General features: G+C 38.2%; 1 protein-coding gene and 1 non-coding gene across 4 annotated transcripts in view; one reads left to right on the forward strand and one right to left on the reverse strand.

The window, feature by feature from the left end:
- Nucleotides 1-16,229, reverse strand: part of poldip3 (polymerase (DNA-directed), delta interacting protein 3) — a 28,446-nt gene extending 12,217 nt beyond the window's left edge. The window contains exons 1-3 of one of the 3 annotated variants that reach the window (XM_061973569.2): nt 16,031-16,229; nt 12,091-12,191; nt 1,518-1,942 (exon numbers count right to left, since the gene is read on the reverse strand). In XM_061973569.2, the coding sequence (XP_061829553.1) occupies nt 1,518-1,942; nt 12,091-12,191; nt 16,031-16,125 (621 nt within the window). In that variant the 5' untranslated portion in view covers nt 16,126-16,229. The remainder of the gene's footprint in view (nt 1-1,517; nt 1,943-12,090; nt 12,192-16,030) is intronic. The other 2 variants (XM_061973568.2, XM_061973567.2) reach the window with 2 other exon arrangements.
- Nucleotides 16,230-16,553: 324 nt separating this feature from the next.
- Nucleotides 16,554-16,707, forward strand: LOC133615746 (U12 minor spliceosomal RNA). The gene has a single exon (XR_009816760.1). It is a non-coding gene; the product is annotated as a U12 minor spliceosomal RNA (small nuclear RNA).
- The last annotated feature ends 1,395 nt before the right edge of the window (nt 16,708-18,102 follow it).

Raw genomic sequence — 18,102 nt, forward strand, 5'->3', positions numbered from 1 at the left:
ATTGCACTTTACCTTTTTCTGTGTTGATTGAGCTGTGTTGAAGCAGCAAAAAAGGACATTATGTTAAATGAAGAGTTTCTGTCTCTGATAGTTAATATAATAATGTAACTGCATCATTAAGCCTACATGAACTCCATGGTGTTCAGGGATGAATAGTCTCTCCTATTGCTATTGTACCATTTTTTCAGCTTACGTTACATTAATCATTAGTAATGCAGCAGCCTAGTTTTGAATGGCAGGGTCCCTGCTATCACATGTTGATATAAATAAAACATTTACATAATAAATCAACGACAGGCTTCTCAAATGCTGTAATAAATTAAGCATGATGAGTTGACTTGAAACTGTTTAATGTTGCTCTTTTTATATGTAGAAGAACATTTTTGTCATTTTATTTAGCAACAACTTGAGGCAGTTTAATGTTGATTAACGTGGGCAGAATTATTACAGTGTTCCCAATGTTAAAGGATAAAGCCATTGTTTACAAATTTGGTAAATAAATAACCAAAAAATGTGTATTTTGTTGTTTTCTTACTGTACTGAAAATGAACCAAACCATGACCTCTAAACCGAGGTACGTAGCGAACCGAAATTTTTGTGTACCTTTAAACCCCTAATACACACTGCAAGTATGTATTACACAATACACAATGTAGTGACAGACACCTCCATAACAATATGTAATATGTACAATACACACACTGCAAGTATATATATAATGTAGTAACAGACACCTTCATAACAATATGTAATATGTACAATATACACACTGCAAGTATATATATGATGTTGTAACAGACACCTTCATAACAATATGTAGTATGTACAATATACACACTGCAAGTATATATATAATGTAGTAACAGATACCTTCATAACAATATGTAATATGTACAATATACACACTGCAAGTATATATATAATGTAGTAACAGCCACCTTCATAACAATATGTAATAGGTACAATATTTACCCTATTTTGATCATTTTAAATCATTGCCAGAACTAATTCCATTGATTTCGGTTTCCATATCAAGACACTTCCAACTTTTGGCAACAAATGTGTGTTCCTACTTCCGGAAACAAACACGAGTGTGTCTTCTAATCATGGCAGATTCGGTAACAGACAACAAAGACAACTATTTTTGGACAAATGAGGATCCAGGACCTTATCTTTTTGAAGCTGTATATAGGGAGGATGAACTGCTGCTTATAGAAGCGAGCAGAAAGAGGAGTGAGACGTTGGAGCAGACGGAAGCCGAGAGAGTGAAGCGAAAGTGACTATGCTGCAAAATGTGAAATTTGACGCCAAGCTATTTCGACATAAAAGTGATTTAGAGGTAGAATTGATTGCTCCCATTGACCAAGCTGATTTTTACATGTTAGAATGCAAAACCCCCCCAAAAAACGTTGGTCTTTTTGTCTCTCATAAGGATTCTGAACAATAGGCAACATTCCCCAAAAAAGTGCAGTTCCCCTCTAACATTTATAAATTCTCTTCAGCATATTTTTGCTCACCTGGATGGTCTTAGTTATTTTGAGGGGCAACATAGCATCCGCCTGTGTTTGTGTCGCACCAATGCTCCTCTTCAGGCTCAGCCTATCACGAGCGTCCGTCATTCTGCTGTTAAGATGATGGCTCATTGTGCCATCGCGCCCACTCAGTCCTTGTACGTTGGACGCAAACAGCCTGGCGTTCACCCCCGCGAAGCTGCTGTTGGCTTGGATCTTCATCTGTGGCACGAGCATGGGGCTGTGGAGCGGGTGTGTCACGGCGGCCTTTTGGGCTATCTGCACAGGGACGGTGAACACGTTCTGCCCTTGTTTACGGGAGTTGATCATCTGACGGGCGTCCTGGACCCCCCCTGCCCCGCCCCTGCCGCGGATTTTAAACCGAGCGTCTTTCTGAGCCAGCTTTTCGCGGGCATCTTTCACTGGAAAACCTGTAGAGAGACAGAACGAAAGTGAAGACAGTCTGATGCAGAAGTCTGCATTTATTTGTCAATTATGCACTGTCTTAAGAAGGACTCCAGGTAGAATTACAAATATCTATGCAATATACTCCTCCACCCCCTGGAAGACACGTCGACATCATATTGGGAGTGTCCGTGAAGGTAGCTTGTCGTTACAACACCCAACCGCTTCCAGACATAGCCCATATGCATCTGGACAGCCAGAAAATAAAAAGACACCGCAGGAGGAGTCTGTGTTGCCAACTTTACGACTTTGTCACTATAATTAATAGGTTTGGGTAGGACTGGACAATAAAACTATCAATATATATCAGGTTAGTCAAGGGGTCGGCAACCCAAAACGTTGAAAGATCATGTCGGACCAAAAATACCACAAAAAAAAAATATCCGTCTGGAGCCGCAAAAAAGGAAAAGCCTTATATAAGTGTTATAATGAAAGCAACACATGATGTAAGTGTCTATATTAGCCTACTATCAAAGGCTGACGCAAATCTTCGTTGACAGAAATGTTGTATTTTAATTTTTATTCTACACATTTTTGCAACATTGAAAATCATTAGTAAAATGGAGGCTTCTCACAGGATGAGATAACTCCTGGAAATGACTGTCTTAGATGTGTATAGATGTATAGATGTGTGTGTCCAAGTTTATGGAAACGGCGGGCTGTCTTCTTCTAATGAATTTATTACAATCTTTGCAAGCTGGGTAACGTTTGCTGTGGTCTGGAACAACATAACACACAAACAATTAAGAGAAATGCAGCCAATATTACATACAGATAATGTGTCATGAGACATGCAAATATAAATTAAATACACAGAGGACATAAGTAAAGGAAATTAAATGAGCTAAAAAATACCTACAAACGAGGCATAATGATGCAATATGTACCTACAGCTAGCCTCAAGAGCATGTTAGCATCGATTAGCTTGCTGTCATGCACTGACGAAATATGCCTGATTAACACTCCAACAAGTCAATAATATCAACAAAGCTCATCAATGTGCATTCACGCACAGCATAACACGTTTGGTGGACAAAATGAGACAAAGGAGTGGCATAAAACATGTTTTTCTGTGGCAGCGTCGGAAAAAGTTGTACATGTAAACAAACTACGATGAGTTAAAGGATCGCTGAAATTAGTAGGACAAAACGGTGCTTGCCAAATCTCTCATCAGTGAAGCATGTATAACAAACAGTGGGATTTCCAACAATTAGGAAGGTTTGTGTCATGTTTTTTCTCCTACAGAAAACATATTAAACAAAAAAAAAATTTTTTCTTCATCTCTTTCCATTTTCACACATCTCTGAAAGAGGTCCAGGGAGCTACCAGAACAGCGCTAAAGAGAGCCGTGGGTTGCTGACACCCGGGTAGGGCTGGGCGATATGGCCTTTTATTAATATCACTATATTTTTGGGCGATGTCACGATACACGATATATATCGCGATATTTTGCCTTAACCTTGAATTAACACTTGATACATAGAATCACACCAGTATGATGATTCTATGTGTCTACATTAAAACATTCTTGTTTATACTGCATTAATATATGCTCATTTTAAACTTTCATGCCGAGAGAGAAATCACAACTAAGTCACTTTAGCAAAACTGTATTTTTTTAAACAGTTATTAATCAGTGGCACAAACATTCATGTCATTTCCAAAACAGAAAGTGCAAGCTTGTCAGAGACATTTTAAAACAAGCTACTAGTGCACTTTTGTGCATGATGTCACTAAGATGACATATCAAACCAACACTAAATTAAAGTGCACTTTTTGTAAAGGACGCCACTACAATAGTTAAAAACAAATAAAGTGCACTTTTGTGCATGATGTCACACAAGATATTTCAAAAACTGTCAAATAAAAATGAGCTGCATAATAGGAAATCAAAGTGTATGTCTTTAGTTCTGTGGTAGGTTCCAGCGGACATTATCTCCTTCGGTTGTTGTTTTTTTTTTTTCATACGGTGTTGATCTGGAAATTGTTGCTTCGGCATTTTGTGGGTGTGGCACCGAACGGAGATGTTGACATGTAGTTTCAAGCACTCTTCATTCTCTAGCGGGTGACTTTTCAAATGATGCTACAAATGAGCAGTGCTGCTACTTTTTGTAGCAACGCTTTTGCCTCATAATTGTTCAACATATTCCCGCATGAAGCCAAACCACGGTCAGACGATGCAACCCGTGCTGTTTTTCTTGGGAATTAATTCTTCCTCCAATTGTTATCAGATTCGCACCTTCTCTCTCTCGTACTACCACTCGCAACGCACCGTTAGCACCACAGCTAATGTTACCCATGTTACCCTCTCTGCTCGGGGAGGGCATGTGACGTTGCACGCGTATGTAAGAAGGTGCGCTTGTTTTAAGTCTCTGTGAGAAGGAGAGACAAGAAAGAGTAGGAAACGCATGTAGTGTAATGCCCGCAGCTAAAAGCAACTGTGTGAGAACGTATACTCGAATATCACTATATAGTAATTTTCTATATCGCACAGAGACAAACCCGCGATATATCAAGTATATCGCCCAGCCCTACACCGGGTTAGGGAAATAATCGATATAGAAAAATGTGTTCGATAAAATTGAGATGAGTCCCCCTCCTTCTTTATCGGGGAGAGAAAACAGATATTGGGAAGCAAGGTTGGTTTCATGAACAAAAACACTCGCTCTCTGGTAACCGAGTGACACGCTAACAGCCAATTAGGGCACATTATCAACCATCTCATTGTCTCGCGGTTGATGAAGAAATTGTGGATAAAACCGAAAAAGTCACCTGGCACTTTTTTGTGATTTTTTTCCAAAAGGGACCGTAGTCAGACCAATGTGGTCTGTAAATGATCCAAGGCAAGACCACGAATATCGCACCCCCTTAGCTGCGCTCACCCTTTAGAGCACAGCCGTAACTTCCTGGCACTAAACCTGCAGAAAACAGTTCTCAGGTTTCTCTGTTTACATTTTTACACTTGTTTCTTAAACTTTAAGCATTTCTTACTCATTTCTTATTTTTTAACCATAATTTTAGGTTATTTTTCAGTGTTCAATGTGATTTTACAATTCTGTTTACATTAAGTGTTTTTCATGCTTGTGTTGACATTTCCTTTCCTTTCGGCCTTGATAGTTGAAAGGATTATGTAGATTCCTAATGAAGCCTTAGCTTGACGCTCCTCTACTTTCTCCTGCTCCTGACTTGCTGCGGCAATAACAAACAAAACTCCAGACGCTCCTCTTCGTTTTGTATCGTTTACTTGTGAACGTAATCATTCAAAAACGTAAAACAATAAATATGTGGGAACAAATGAATGGCAAAATAAAGAGAGTTCGTTACAGCAAGAACGAGTTAGAAAAAGTAAGAGTAAGAAAAAGTAAGAGTGAGGTCAAAAAACTGTGTGGCTCAATTCCCCCGCACCTGACTACCATTACGGTACCCATAATGCAGTGTGTCCAAAAACCAACCTACCACACAGATCCTTCCGCCATATATGCAATCAAACAGTTACGTCATCAAATTATTTAGACAAATTTTATAATTAAAAATAAAGTGTACCTTATGATTATTCTAAGCATGCAAATAAAGTAAATAGTCTCATTTTGGCTGAATAAACAAAAAGCCCCTTCCATAAAAAGTAAATTAACTTAAACAGCTTTTAGGCTCCTACAGATTATATTCAGAGGAAGGTTACATTTAAAATAAATGTTTACAGTAATATATTTTTCTTGTAATTCTTATTATCGATACCAATAATTATCGATATACCTGTATATCAATATGAAGCACTTACTGTATATTGTGATACAGTTTTCAGCCATATTGCCCATCGGGCATCGAACAACAATATGTTTCAATTCTCCCAGAGTCATCCAAATTTCTAAATGTCAATTCCCAATTGCGATGCTCAGTCTCACGACTGAAATAATTATCTACCACAGCTGCTCACTGTTTATCTCCTCTAAGTCAAACCTCTATTTGGGCAAATAAACTGCATTTCTTAAGTTGTATTATCACTGGAAGACTGGGGGACAAGGCTAGCTCATGTGACAACCCATGTTACACACAGACGACAAGCAAACAAGAACAGGCAAACTAAAAGCTATGTTAGCGTGAAACAACACAATAAAGAAGTCTTTAGTCAATTTTGACAAGTGTAGATGGGACATGTTACAGAAAAAGTACAGTTATTATTCTCTTGTCCTCCATAAAGTGACTCTTTGTGCAGCGAAGTAGAAGTGGGAATCTTTGTGCACTTCACGATTCGATTATTTTTACAATTCAAGAGCTTTGATTTGATTAAAAATCGATTATTGTTGCATCTTTAATTAATGTTTATTGATGCAGTTTTACATTTATTTTCATATCGCTAAATAAACATTCACCACTTGCAACTTTTAAAAACAGTGTATTTGTAATAGGAAACAGTTGAATAAATTCCCATCACATTTTTTTTAAATTAATGGAAATGTGTGCAAAACTGTAAACATAAGTGCCCTAAAATAAAGGAGCTGGTCGAATCGCTCTGTAAGATAGCTCGCAGCAGTCAGGCAAATTTTTAGAACTTTCTGAATTACATTATTTACAATAAATACATCAATTATCGACGCTTACTAATCTATTTTATAATCGTCCAAGTCCGAATTGCGATGCATGATAAGATTGGTTATTTCGCCCCCGCTTTATTCCTAGCATCACACAGTGCAACAAGTTAGCATGTAGCAGCTAACATGGACAAAATGATGACAAAATCAAATGCCATGCACCAATGTGGGAATCTTTCACTTGAAACCTTTGGAACAAGATGAGACTATCAAGACTGAGGAGCAAGTTTGCAGAATGTGTGCAAATACCACAAACCTGCACGCCCACTTGAAACAACCACCCAACAGTCCACATTCACTTTGTGTTTGGTGAACAAGACGAGTGCAAACAAAACAGTGTGCGCACTGCGCTCATATAAAGTCTGGTAAAGTACATCACCAAAGACATGCTGCCATTTATTACTGTTATAAAACTAGCATTATTTTTAAATGCTTGAAAGACATTTGTCATATCGTCATGTCGGTGTTTTCTCACCACACTTAAAGGGGAACTGCACTTTTTTTGGAATTTAGCCTATCGTTCACAATCATTATGAGAGACAAGAACACACGTCTTTTTTAATAGGATTTTACATGATAAAAAAACGCTAGAAAGATGCAGCTAATAGGAGTCACGTTGTAGCCTTCAAAGCCTCTAAAACAACTTCAAAAACCTCAATCAACATTTTATATACACACTTCAAATATATGTATATAATGTAGTGACAGACACCTTCATAACAATATGTAATATGTACAATAGTTACCATATTTTGGTCATTCTAATCATTGCCGGAGCTAATTCCTCTGCGCATTTATTTCAGTTTCCATAGCAGCGCACTTCTGGCAACAAATGTGTGTCCTACTTCCGGAAACAAATGCGAGTGTGTCTTCTAATCATGGCAGATAACAGACAGCGAAGACAACTATTTTTGGACAAATTAGGTTTCACAACCTTATCTTTTTGAAGCTGAATGTAGGGAGAATGACCTGCTGCTTCTAGAAGCAAACATGAAGGAAGAGAGACGTTGGAGCAGACAGAAGCTGAGAGAGTGAGGTGAAAGCGACTTTGGCGCTGTAAATGTGGAACATGACCCATGCTATTTCGACATAAATGGAGTGCGTACCCAAATAAACCGGAAAAAATGTCCATGGTCAGCTGGACCAAACGCACAACTGTCCATGGAGTGAGTCACGTTGATATTGATCATGCTACACGCAGCACGTCATCGTGTTATTACAACTACAGTACATATACTGTCTGGCTAGCTGTGTACAAACAAAACATGAAATAATACTTTACAGATACTGTTATATGATTGTTCATGTTTTTCACTCAGTACAGATTAGTGTCCTATCACAGTGTTGTGCATTACAAACTCAAACGTGTTTCGGGCTGATGTAGAAGCTTGCTTACCTCTTTCCGTAGTTAGCTTTTACGGCTAATACCATAGCACGCTGATGTGTTAATACACTAGAAAAATTATTCCTCAGTGTTCACTCTTACAATAACAATGTTGCTACATTTTGGTTATAATACAGGTTACAGAACCTAAATGAAGTATTGTTGACGGTTTTTAAATGCATTTTTAATTGATTTAGAGGTGGAATTGATTGCTATTATTAGCTGCATTGCTAACCACCAAGAACAAGCCGATTTTATGCAAAAAAAACATTTTGTCTTCTTCTCTCTCATAGGCAAAATTCCAAAAAAGTGCAGTTCCTCCGTAGGTGTTTTTTTTCATATGACATGCTAATGCATCTGCTTATACGTGTAGTGTTTATATTGTTACTCTGCACTTTTTGTTTACAAAGGTCCTAATTTGATTGTAGGGTCAATAATGTACTACTCGACCTCTGCCTACATGTTCAATATTGAAATGCAACTTTGTCTGTCAATACTTTATTTAGCCATTTTATTTATTGTTTTGCTTGTGTATATTTGAGGGACCCTGAACTCCTTCCTAACCTGTTAATATTGCTTTTGGTTGGAATGTTTATTCAAGTGCAAAATGTTGATAACAAAGTATATTTGTTTTGTTATCGTTTCTTTTATTTAACTTAGAGATTTAAAAGTTCACATTTCAATTACAATGTTAAAATATGAGTAATACAAGTTTATGGCATTTAAAAGGATACACATGTATTATTATTATGTAAGGGTTAATTTAGTCGCAAAGAAAAATTGGCACCAATATTGTTTATCGGCATTAGTTTGTAGGTCAATATAATTTGTTATCAGTCCAGGCCTATGCGCACATCGCTCTTCTTAACAAGTAGCGGGCTTTGCTCCCTCTCACACTAAACGCACTTACAGGCAGATCAGTCTTGCTCGGTATGTCAAAGTAAAGAATATACACTTATTCTGAACGTTTTTCTCTCACTTTTAGTCCCTCCCACTGCATTCATAAAGTCATAGCAAAAAACGTAACAGTAAAAGGTTACCAAACACATGATGTAAGAGATAGCAGATAGCAACTAGCAGGAATCCACCAGCAATGTAGAAGTGTTATGGTGCGGCGTTTGTCTCTGAGTTACTAGTCGGAATTTAAACAGGAACGCCCCTTGAGGTGGGATTTCCAACTCGGAAAGTCGGTGTATTCTCACCACCTTGGCTTCAAAGATGGCTGCTCTTGATGTAAACAATAATATAAGCTCATATAATATTATAATACAATACAAAACTGATTAGTTTGTATCCCATCAAATCAGCCACATTCGATGTATTGTTGGACGTTTCTACATGGTAGCGTTACTGTAGTGTAAACTATTTTTTATGTTGTATATACGTTCTACATGGCTAGCAATAGCATCTGTGTTTCCTCTTCATCCACCGCGTTTGAAGATTGCAGAAACAGTCCATATTTTCACATTAGTTGTTTATATTTAGTTAATGCAAGTACAAAGAATAGCTTTCGTGGATGTGGCCATCTTGATTTTCTCATAACTGGAACGCTCATTCCCAGCTCCGACTTCCGAGGTAACTTGAACACACCGTTTACGGGCGAAAAAGCGCACCGTCGCCCCTTCGTGTTTCGGAGGCAGTTTGGGCCGACAATCGCATTGCAAAAATGCGTGACAACATTGAGCAATCATACAGTGGTCTACGTGTAATCAAACATGCTTCACCATACAAACAATCTTTATGAAAATGTACCGTATTTTTCGGACTATAAGGCGCACTTAAAAATCTTTTCATTTTGGTTGTGCTTACCGACCCTGACGCTATTTTATTTGGTACATGGTAAAATTATAATTATGACCAGTAGATGGCAGTCACACATAAGAGATACGTGTAGACTGCAATATCACTCAAGTAAACAACACCAACATTTTACATGTTCCATTGAAAATATAGAACATTACTACACACGGCGCTCAAAAATCTATCAAAATGACTTTGGTAAGCTATGAAGCCGCACTGCTTGATGGATTGTATACTCGTATGCTTCAACATACGAGTATTATTATGGTGTGTGTATAAGGTAAGACATTATCTGGCGTTTTGTTTCGCAACATTATGCAAAATCGACTTTTCTTACCTTCTGGTACCTGCTAATGTGTATTTGGGATCTGCATAAGTCCTGAAAATATACACGCGTCCGCCTTTGTAGTCCGTGCCGACACCGTAGTCGCTAAGCTTCTTCTTTTTCTCTATATTCTTGTTATGTGACATTCATCCTCCGCTGTTGCCAATTCTAATATAAAGTAGTATAACGTTCTTACTTATAACTGTCATTAAACTCGCCATGAACGCACTAAAACATACCGGTGTAGTGAGTTTACATTATTCACCCAAGGAACTTTAGTTATTAGAGAGTTCCGGACGGATGGTTTTTCACAGGACACATTTCTGGCGTTGGTTCTTGTGAGCCACGGATAAGGCAATGCTGCTCTGTTATTGATTGAAGTTAGGGCTGGGCGATATATCGAATATACTCGATATATCGCGGCTTTGTCTCTGTGCGATATAGAAAATGACAGTATTGTGATATTCCAGCATACGTTCTCACGCAGTTGCTTTTAGCTGCGGGCAATACACTACAGGCGTTTCTCACCCTTTCTTGTCTCTCCTCACAGAGACATAAAACAAGCGCACCTTGTTACATATGTCACATACTGTCGCGCGTGCACGTCATACACTCTCGCGGAGCAGAAAGGTAGCGACATGGGTAACGTTAGCTGTGGTGCTCGCGGAGCGGTGCGAGTGGTAATACGAGAGAAAGAAGGTGCGAATCTGGTAACAAATGAAGGAAGAATTAATTCCCAAGAAAAACAGCAGGGGGTCCACCGTCTGCCGGTGGTTTGGCTTCAAGTGGGAAGATGTTGAACAGACAACCGTAATATGTAAAGTATGCGGCAAAAGCGTTGCTACAAAAAGTAACAACACTACTAATTTGTAGCATCATTTGAAAAGTCACCCACTAGAGAATGAAACTCTGCATGTGAACATCTTCATTCGGTGCCACACCCACAAAATGCCGAAGCAACCATTTCCAGATCAACACGGTATGAAAAAAATAGTCAACAGCAGAAGGAGATAACGTCCGCAGTAACCTATTACAAAGCGAAGGACATACACTATTTGATTTCCTATTATGCAGCTAATTTTTATTTGACAGTTATTGAAATATCTTGTGTGACATCATGCACAAAAGTGCACTTTATTTGTTTTAAACTATTGTAGTGGCGTTCTGTACAAAAAGTGCACTTTAATTGAGTGTTGTTTTGATATGTCATCTTAGTGACATCATGCACAAAAGTGCACTAATAGCTTGTTTTAAAATGTCTCTGACAATCTTGCATTTTCTGTTTTGGAAATGACATGAATGTTTGTGCCACTGCTTAATAGCTGTTTAATAAATACAGTTTTGGTAAATTGACTTCATTGTGATTTCCCTCTCTGCATGAAAGTTTAAAATTAGCATGCATTAATGCAGTATGAACACGAATGTTTTAATGTAGACACATAGACTCATCATACTGGTGTGATTATATGCATCAAGTGTTAATTAAAAATAGAGATATATTGTGTTTCGTGACATTTCCTAAAAATATTGAGATATTAATAAAAAGCCATATCGCCCAGCCCTAATTAAAGTAAAGTCTGAATGTCATTAAAACAGTTAGCTCCATCTTTTGACACTTCTTCCAGTCCCGTCCTTGCACGCTACACCGCTACAACAAAGATGGCGGGGAGAAGGCGCTGCCAAAGGTGAGCCACGTAAATAAGACCGCCCACAAAACGGCGCATCCGGAAGCGACTGTCAGAAAGCGACTTGAAGATGATCTGTAAAAAATGATCTATGCAACATTTTGACCAAAGAACCACCATCACATGTTATGTAGAAGACAAGGAAGTGTTTTACAAGTTGAAAAAAATAATAAAAAATAAATCATTTTTTAATGCGCCCTATAATCCGGTGCGCCGTTTGCATGAAAGTAGACCAGACCCGATCATCGGCAGTGCGCCCTATTGTCCGCAAAATACGGTACTATGGATACGCTGACTTTCATTATTTGACACACATGAAACACATTTTTACCTGTTCCTCCACCAAGTCGCTGCCGAGCATCAATATTGCCAATCCTTTGACGAGCATCGAAAGTCTTGCCAACTCCTCCAGCGCCTCGCCCAAACATTGTTCTGAAATTACAATTTCAAAAATGTTACAACAGAAATCAGACAGACAATTGATCAAACCAACAATAGCAAATGTTTGCAAAAAAATGGCGGTGGTGATGTTAGTATATAATGGCAGTAAAAACACGGTGCTAGGAGATAAAACGTTATCAATATATATGGGCATAGACACGTAATCGATATAAATAAAAATTGCATTTGATAAAACTAAGTTGCGAAGCAAGGTTGGTTGCATGAATAAAGGCACTCGATCCCTGGTAACCAACCGAGCAACGCAGGAAGTGATCACTGATCAGTGGGAGTGACACGCTAACAGCCAATCAGGTAACAGTATCAACTATCAAGTTTGGTTGCGCCATCTTGTTGCCTGGAGTTGATTCTTTGCATGACGTGAGAAGAAAGTAAAAAAGAGCACCGCAGAGAGCAAATACATTGTGATTAAAACAGTAAAAGTCAACTGGACAGTACGGCAGTTTTTGGATTATTTTTTAAAAACAGATGAGCTCTCCTCTTTTCTTCTCAACCCGTGTCCGTATTCAGGTATACAGAAACCACAGGTAGTAACCAAAGTGTAGGACTGTATGAATAAAATTACAAAATATAACAAGTGTGCTACTTTACAATAATAGTAATTTGGTCCAAAAATATTTAAATAATAGTTACTGCATACCATGAATTCCTTTCCATACTTAAATAGGAATAACATACCAAATTAATGTTACACAGCCTTAACTTCCTGACACTTAACCTCTTCTCAGATTTCTCTAGGTTTCCATTTTCGCACTTTGCACTGTAGTCAGTGGCCTTGCGGTAAGAGTGTCCGCCCTGAGATCGGTAGGTCGTGAGTTCAAACCCCGGCCGAGTCATACCAAAGACTATAAAAATGGGACCCATTACCTCCCTGTTCAACATTCAGCATCATGGGTTGGAATTGGGGGTTAAATCACCAAAATGATTCCCTCACCTCCCAGGTGGTGATCGAGGGTGATGGGTCAAATGCAGAGGATAATTTCACCACACCTAGTGTGTGTGACAATCATTGATACTTTAACTTTTAGTGCAAAATTACACTTTATTAAGCATTTTTTACATATACCGGTAGTCCTTATTTCCACTTTCATTTTCAGAGGTTATGAAGCGTTCTATGTGATTTTAGAATTGTGCTTACATTGAGTGTTACCTTGTCTGAGTTATTGTGTAAAAATATGGGGCAATACTTACAAAGGTACACTTAATTTCCTAATTGTGTTAGAAAACAGGTCAGAATAATACATAATGTTGCATATAGAGAACATACAAACCCTTTATTTACTGAAATTCAATGATTTGGTGCACTAGCAAACAGCTAACATTATGTACAAAAACTATAAACTGTTACCCAATAATTGTTCTCAACAAAAGAGGAGAAATATAACCTCAGAGGAAAAACTAATTTAAAATATTTGTATGCACGTACAACACCTAAAACCTTTAGCATATCAGTATGTGGAATTAAATTATGAAACAGATTACGCATAGATGTCAAACAATGTACTAATATATTCCACTTTAAGAGGCTGTACAAACTACAAGTGTTTACAAAGTACAAGGAAGAAGAGTCTTAATAAACATCTTGAACTTTGTTGAAAATTAGATATTCATTGGTGTAAATTTTGTTACAATTTCAAGATCAGAACAGGAAGTGACCAAATATGTTAGTAATTGCTATAACTTAGAAACGGGGTAGGATTAAATAAGTGTTGCTTCTTCCTACTACTTAGAGAAATGAACATAGGTAATTATATAATGCATCACAATGTATTTGTTTACATGTTCGAAATAAATTAAACCATAACCATTGTTTTCCATGGTTGTGTTGACTTTTCCTTTCCATCTTGATAGCTGTGTGGATTATAATCAGAAGAAGGTTATATTTGAATGTTTTATACATTTAATTCATTTTCTATAGGTCAAAAAATACTAACGGATATCGATATCGACCGATATAAAACTTTTTTAAATTATTATCAGTGTTGGCGTTAACACACTTTTTGTGTCTTTTTATGCATTGAAATCAGAAAGGACGTGAAATTCCGGAAGTCTGTGCGTCTCCCGGACGTGGGCATTTTTTTTTTACCGATTATCGCTTTCGCCTGTGTTTTGTTTTGTTTATATTTGCCGGGTCAAATTATTGATTAATGGTCAACTTCAAAGTAATGCACTTTCCGGTACAATTTCTTAAAATTTTGAATCGCTGTTTTATCGATCACAATTACTGCATTTCCAGTATTAGGACTCCGGGTGTTGTTGTTTTCGTCATGGCGAGCAATAAACCCAATAAGCGAAGTTTCAATGAAAAGTGGCTTCAGGAGGCACTTTTCAGCAAATGGTTCACTTATGACGATGGAAAGATGTTTTGCACGCCATGCAAACGGGCTAAGCAAAAGAACACTCTTACGAACGGGTGCACTGATTTTCAAAGATCCAGCCTCACCAGGCATCAAGAAACAACCTCCAATTTGGATCCCTACAATTCCGCTATTTGGTCGTAATGACGAGGCCGTCGAATTTTTTATTTATTTATGTTTTTTATGTTTTCCACAAAGCCAAGCGGACATCTACCATGCTATTAACACTCCTGAACATGCTAGCGCTCCCTCTCCTAACTTGCACACTCACTTACACACGTCACTCACCCCACATATTGCCATTCTTAAAGGGGAAACACAGCTTATGGCCATCACCAAGCCAGAGATGAAATGCTAGAGGCATTGAGTGCCACTGTATTAAGTGACATTGAAACTAAATTGCAAAATTTTAAGTTTTTGGAATTATTTGCCATGAAAGTGTAGATGTGGCTGTTTTTAGAGGACTGGTGATCTACATACAGGTGAGAATAATCAATTAAATGTGTCATATGCATGTATGCCCTGGCACACTATTATCATCATTACATGACCGAAGCAAAAAATATTTTACACATTTATACTGAAATAAATACACCTACAACTTATTAAATAAAAATATAGAGAAAAATACCGGCAGCGGTAAAGTTTAGATCCATGAATGAAGGAAAGAAGAAAGTGAATGAATGATCATACATTTACATATGGATAAAAATGTGTTTTCTTTTGTATTATTTTATAAATGAATTAAGTAACGTTTATGACAACACTTTTCCAAAACAATATAGAATGTGATGTATAACATGATAATGCATACATTTATCATTTGTTTTCAAAACGCTTACAAAAAAGTGGGACCCCATTTTGAAAATTCCTAGCGCCAACACTGATTATGATACAGTTTTCAGCCATGTCGCCTAGCCCTATGAACACATGATATTTAAAACGTTAGCCTGGTATGTTCCGAACTAACAGTGCAAACAGAGCAGTGACTTCGTCATTAAATGTTATCTTGCAAATACATACTTTGGGACTCTGAAAATCTAAAATAGTATGCAGCATTATTTCATTCAAAGCAGGCCAGAAACAAGGCGAAGTTGTAGGAAAGCTAACTGCTAATTAGCTTATCAGTTACGACAACAGACGCACGACGTGACTTGCAAGCTAGCACTGCCAAACCACGTAATGAATCTACCGTAATTAAAACAGTTATAATTCCCAGGGTGTATCACTTGTTGAACAGCAAACTCATTCTATTTAAAACTGGATTAAAAAAAAAAACACACGAGCGTGAAGGCCTAACATTAAGCTAATGCTAATAAGTTTGCAGTGTATGAGCTAACATTTGCTAACATTAGCCAGCAAACACTCATATATAAGGAGTTAATAATGCACGACATGAAATATTTTAGCGACTACTGAACAATGGCTAGAGTAATAAGTGAGCAGTTGCGTTACCGTTTAATAGGCACTTTAACGTTAATTCCGCGTTGTCGTATCACTTCATCCAAAGAGACGTCTGCCATTTTCTCCGCCTCTGCCCGACTGCGCATGCGTGTTGGGCCACAGGACGGACGCCCAATTGATCAAGACGTCGTTTTTAAAAAATAAAATAAAATGTATTCTTTGCACGTTTATACTAATAATACCAATATAACAAATCTAGCACGACGTAGGTGAAAACAAATAAAGTTACGATATATGCAATACAATCGATCGTTCTTGAATCGTCGAAGTGTCTTGCTACCCATGAGCCTTTGCGAATACCAAAAGATAATTCACCGCTTAACTATTCGCGTAGAGGCAAAGAAAAACACAATTCAAAATACATTTTAGGCAACCAAACGTCATTTTATAAAAGACTAAACACACCAACACGCAATAGATTTGTGGCAGTGTTGCTTGGTGGGGATATTTGTCACACTCTGACTGAGCCGGTGTAGTGTCTGTTCACATAGAAGCTCTCAGCACTCTACTCAGCATGCCTTAAACTGATGAGTAAGGAAAATAACGACCCGGGTTGACGCCCGTGTCCTCGTTCAAACTACGAGAAGAATTTTTGAAAGGGGATAGGTCCTCCTGCTGAGGTGACTTGTCTACTTTGCGAGATGCCTTGCGGGATTTGGATCTTCCCTGCCACCCAGAATATGTTTAAATCAACATGGTAGAACCGAATGTGGAGAAGGGCCAAACCGACGTCCTACTGTGTACATACCATTGTCGCCCTATCGACAAAAACACTCTAATAAGTATGTACGTTTAATCTACTACATAAACACCCCGAAAGGTCCATCAAAAAAATACAATTGACATTTAAAAATAATTAAATATTAATTAAAATGTGCAAGTCAAACTTAAATACTGACGTTAGCATGCTAACAGTGAGAATCTTAGTACCAAGTTGTGTGTAGTGATGGGATCGGCAGTTCCTTTGACTGTACTGAATCACTAGAATGAGTTCCTTAAATTGAGTCGTTCAAAAAATTCGTTCGCCGAATGCCCCCCCCCCCCAAAAAAAAAATAGGAGGGGGGGCGGGGGCGTGCGTAGCACAGTACAGTGCAGACATTCGGGGGAGAAGCAGCAAATAGGGTGAGAGCGAGTCCCTACACAGCTCTGTGCATGCAGTACACCAGGCAGTGAGTGACACAGTCAGCACACTTCAGTACGTGAACCTGAATCACTTCTGCAGCAGCAGTTCTGTGTGCAGGTCGGCGAATCATGAGTCAGTCAGTAACAGCTTCCCCAGCGGCAGATCTCGGTGTGTGTCAGTTCGCGAACGACACAAGCCCTCAGCACCCAATGAACGACGCGCACAGTGACTGAACGAGAGCCTCAATGTGTCGTCCTCCTCCGCGACACAGTCAGTTCTCTGTGTCAGTAGGTTCGCGAGTCCTGATTCTGAATGAGTGACTGAGTGCAGCACGAACCTGAATCACGTCCTCAGCGACAACCAGTCAGTTCTTGTAGATTCGTGAAGCGAACCTGAATCACTCAGCTACAGTTCTGTGGGCCAGAGGGCGACAGACGTGAATCGCTCTCAGCCCTGACAGACTCCCCTTGACGTTCGCAAACAGACATTGCAGCTGTAGTAGAGATTCTGTTACTTTTAAAAACACCGTGTGTGCGTTTCCGGCCTGTCCAATAAACAAAGTGTGACTAAATGTCTTGGTTGTTAAATATGTTTTATTGCACTGAAATGAAAATAAGAAATAAATAAAAGTGGGAAATAAAAAAAATGCTTGCAATCAACAGTTAAATAAATAGGCCTCTTTTGTTTAGTGCAAAACAAATATTAAATTAAGAAACCCTTAACAAATGCCAACATAAAAATTAAATGTTCTGTAGCAAAGAAAATGTAAACTTAAATATGCAAACAAAAAGAAAATGAATACCTTCAAAATAAAACGAATAAATTAAGAGCCAGAAATGCCAACATAAAAACTAAATGTTCTGTAGCCTACGTTTAAAAATATAACAAAGAAAATATTAACTTAAATGTGCAAACAAAAAGAAAATAAATAGGCTACCT

This window comes from Nerophis lumbriciformis, linkage group LG22, assembly GCF_033978685.3.
Source record: "Nerophis lumbriciformis linkage group LG22, RoL_Nlum_v2.1, whole genome shotgun sequence".
NCBI lineage: Eukaryota > Metazoa > Chordata > Actinopteri > Syngnathiformes > Syngnathidae > Nerophis > Nerophis lumbriciformis.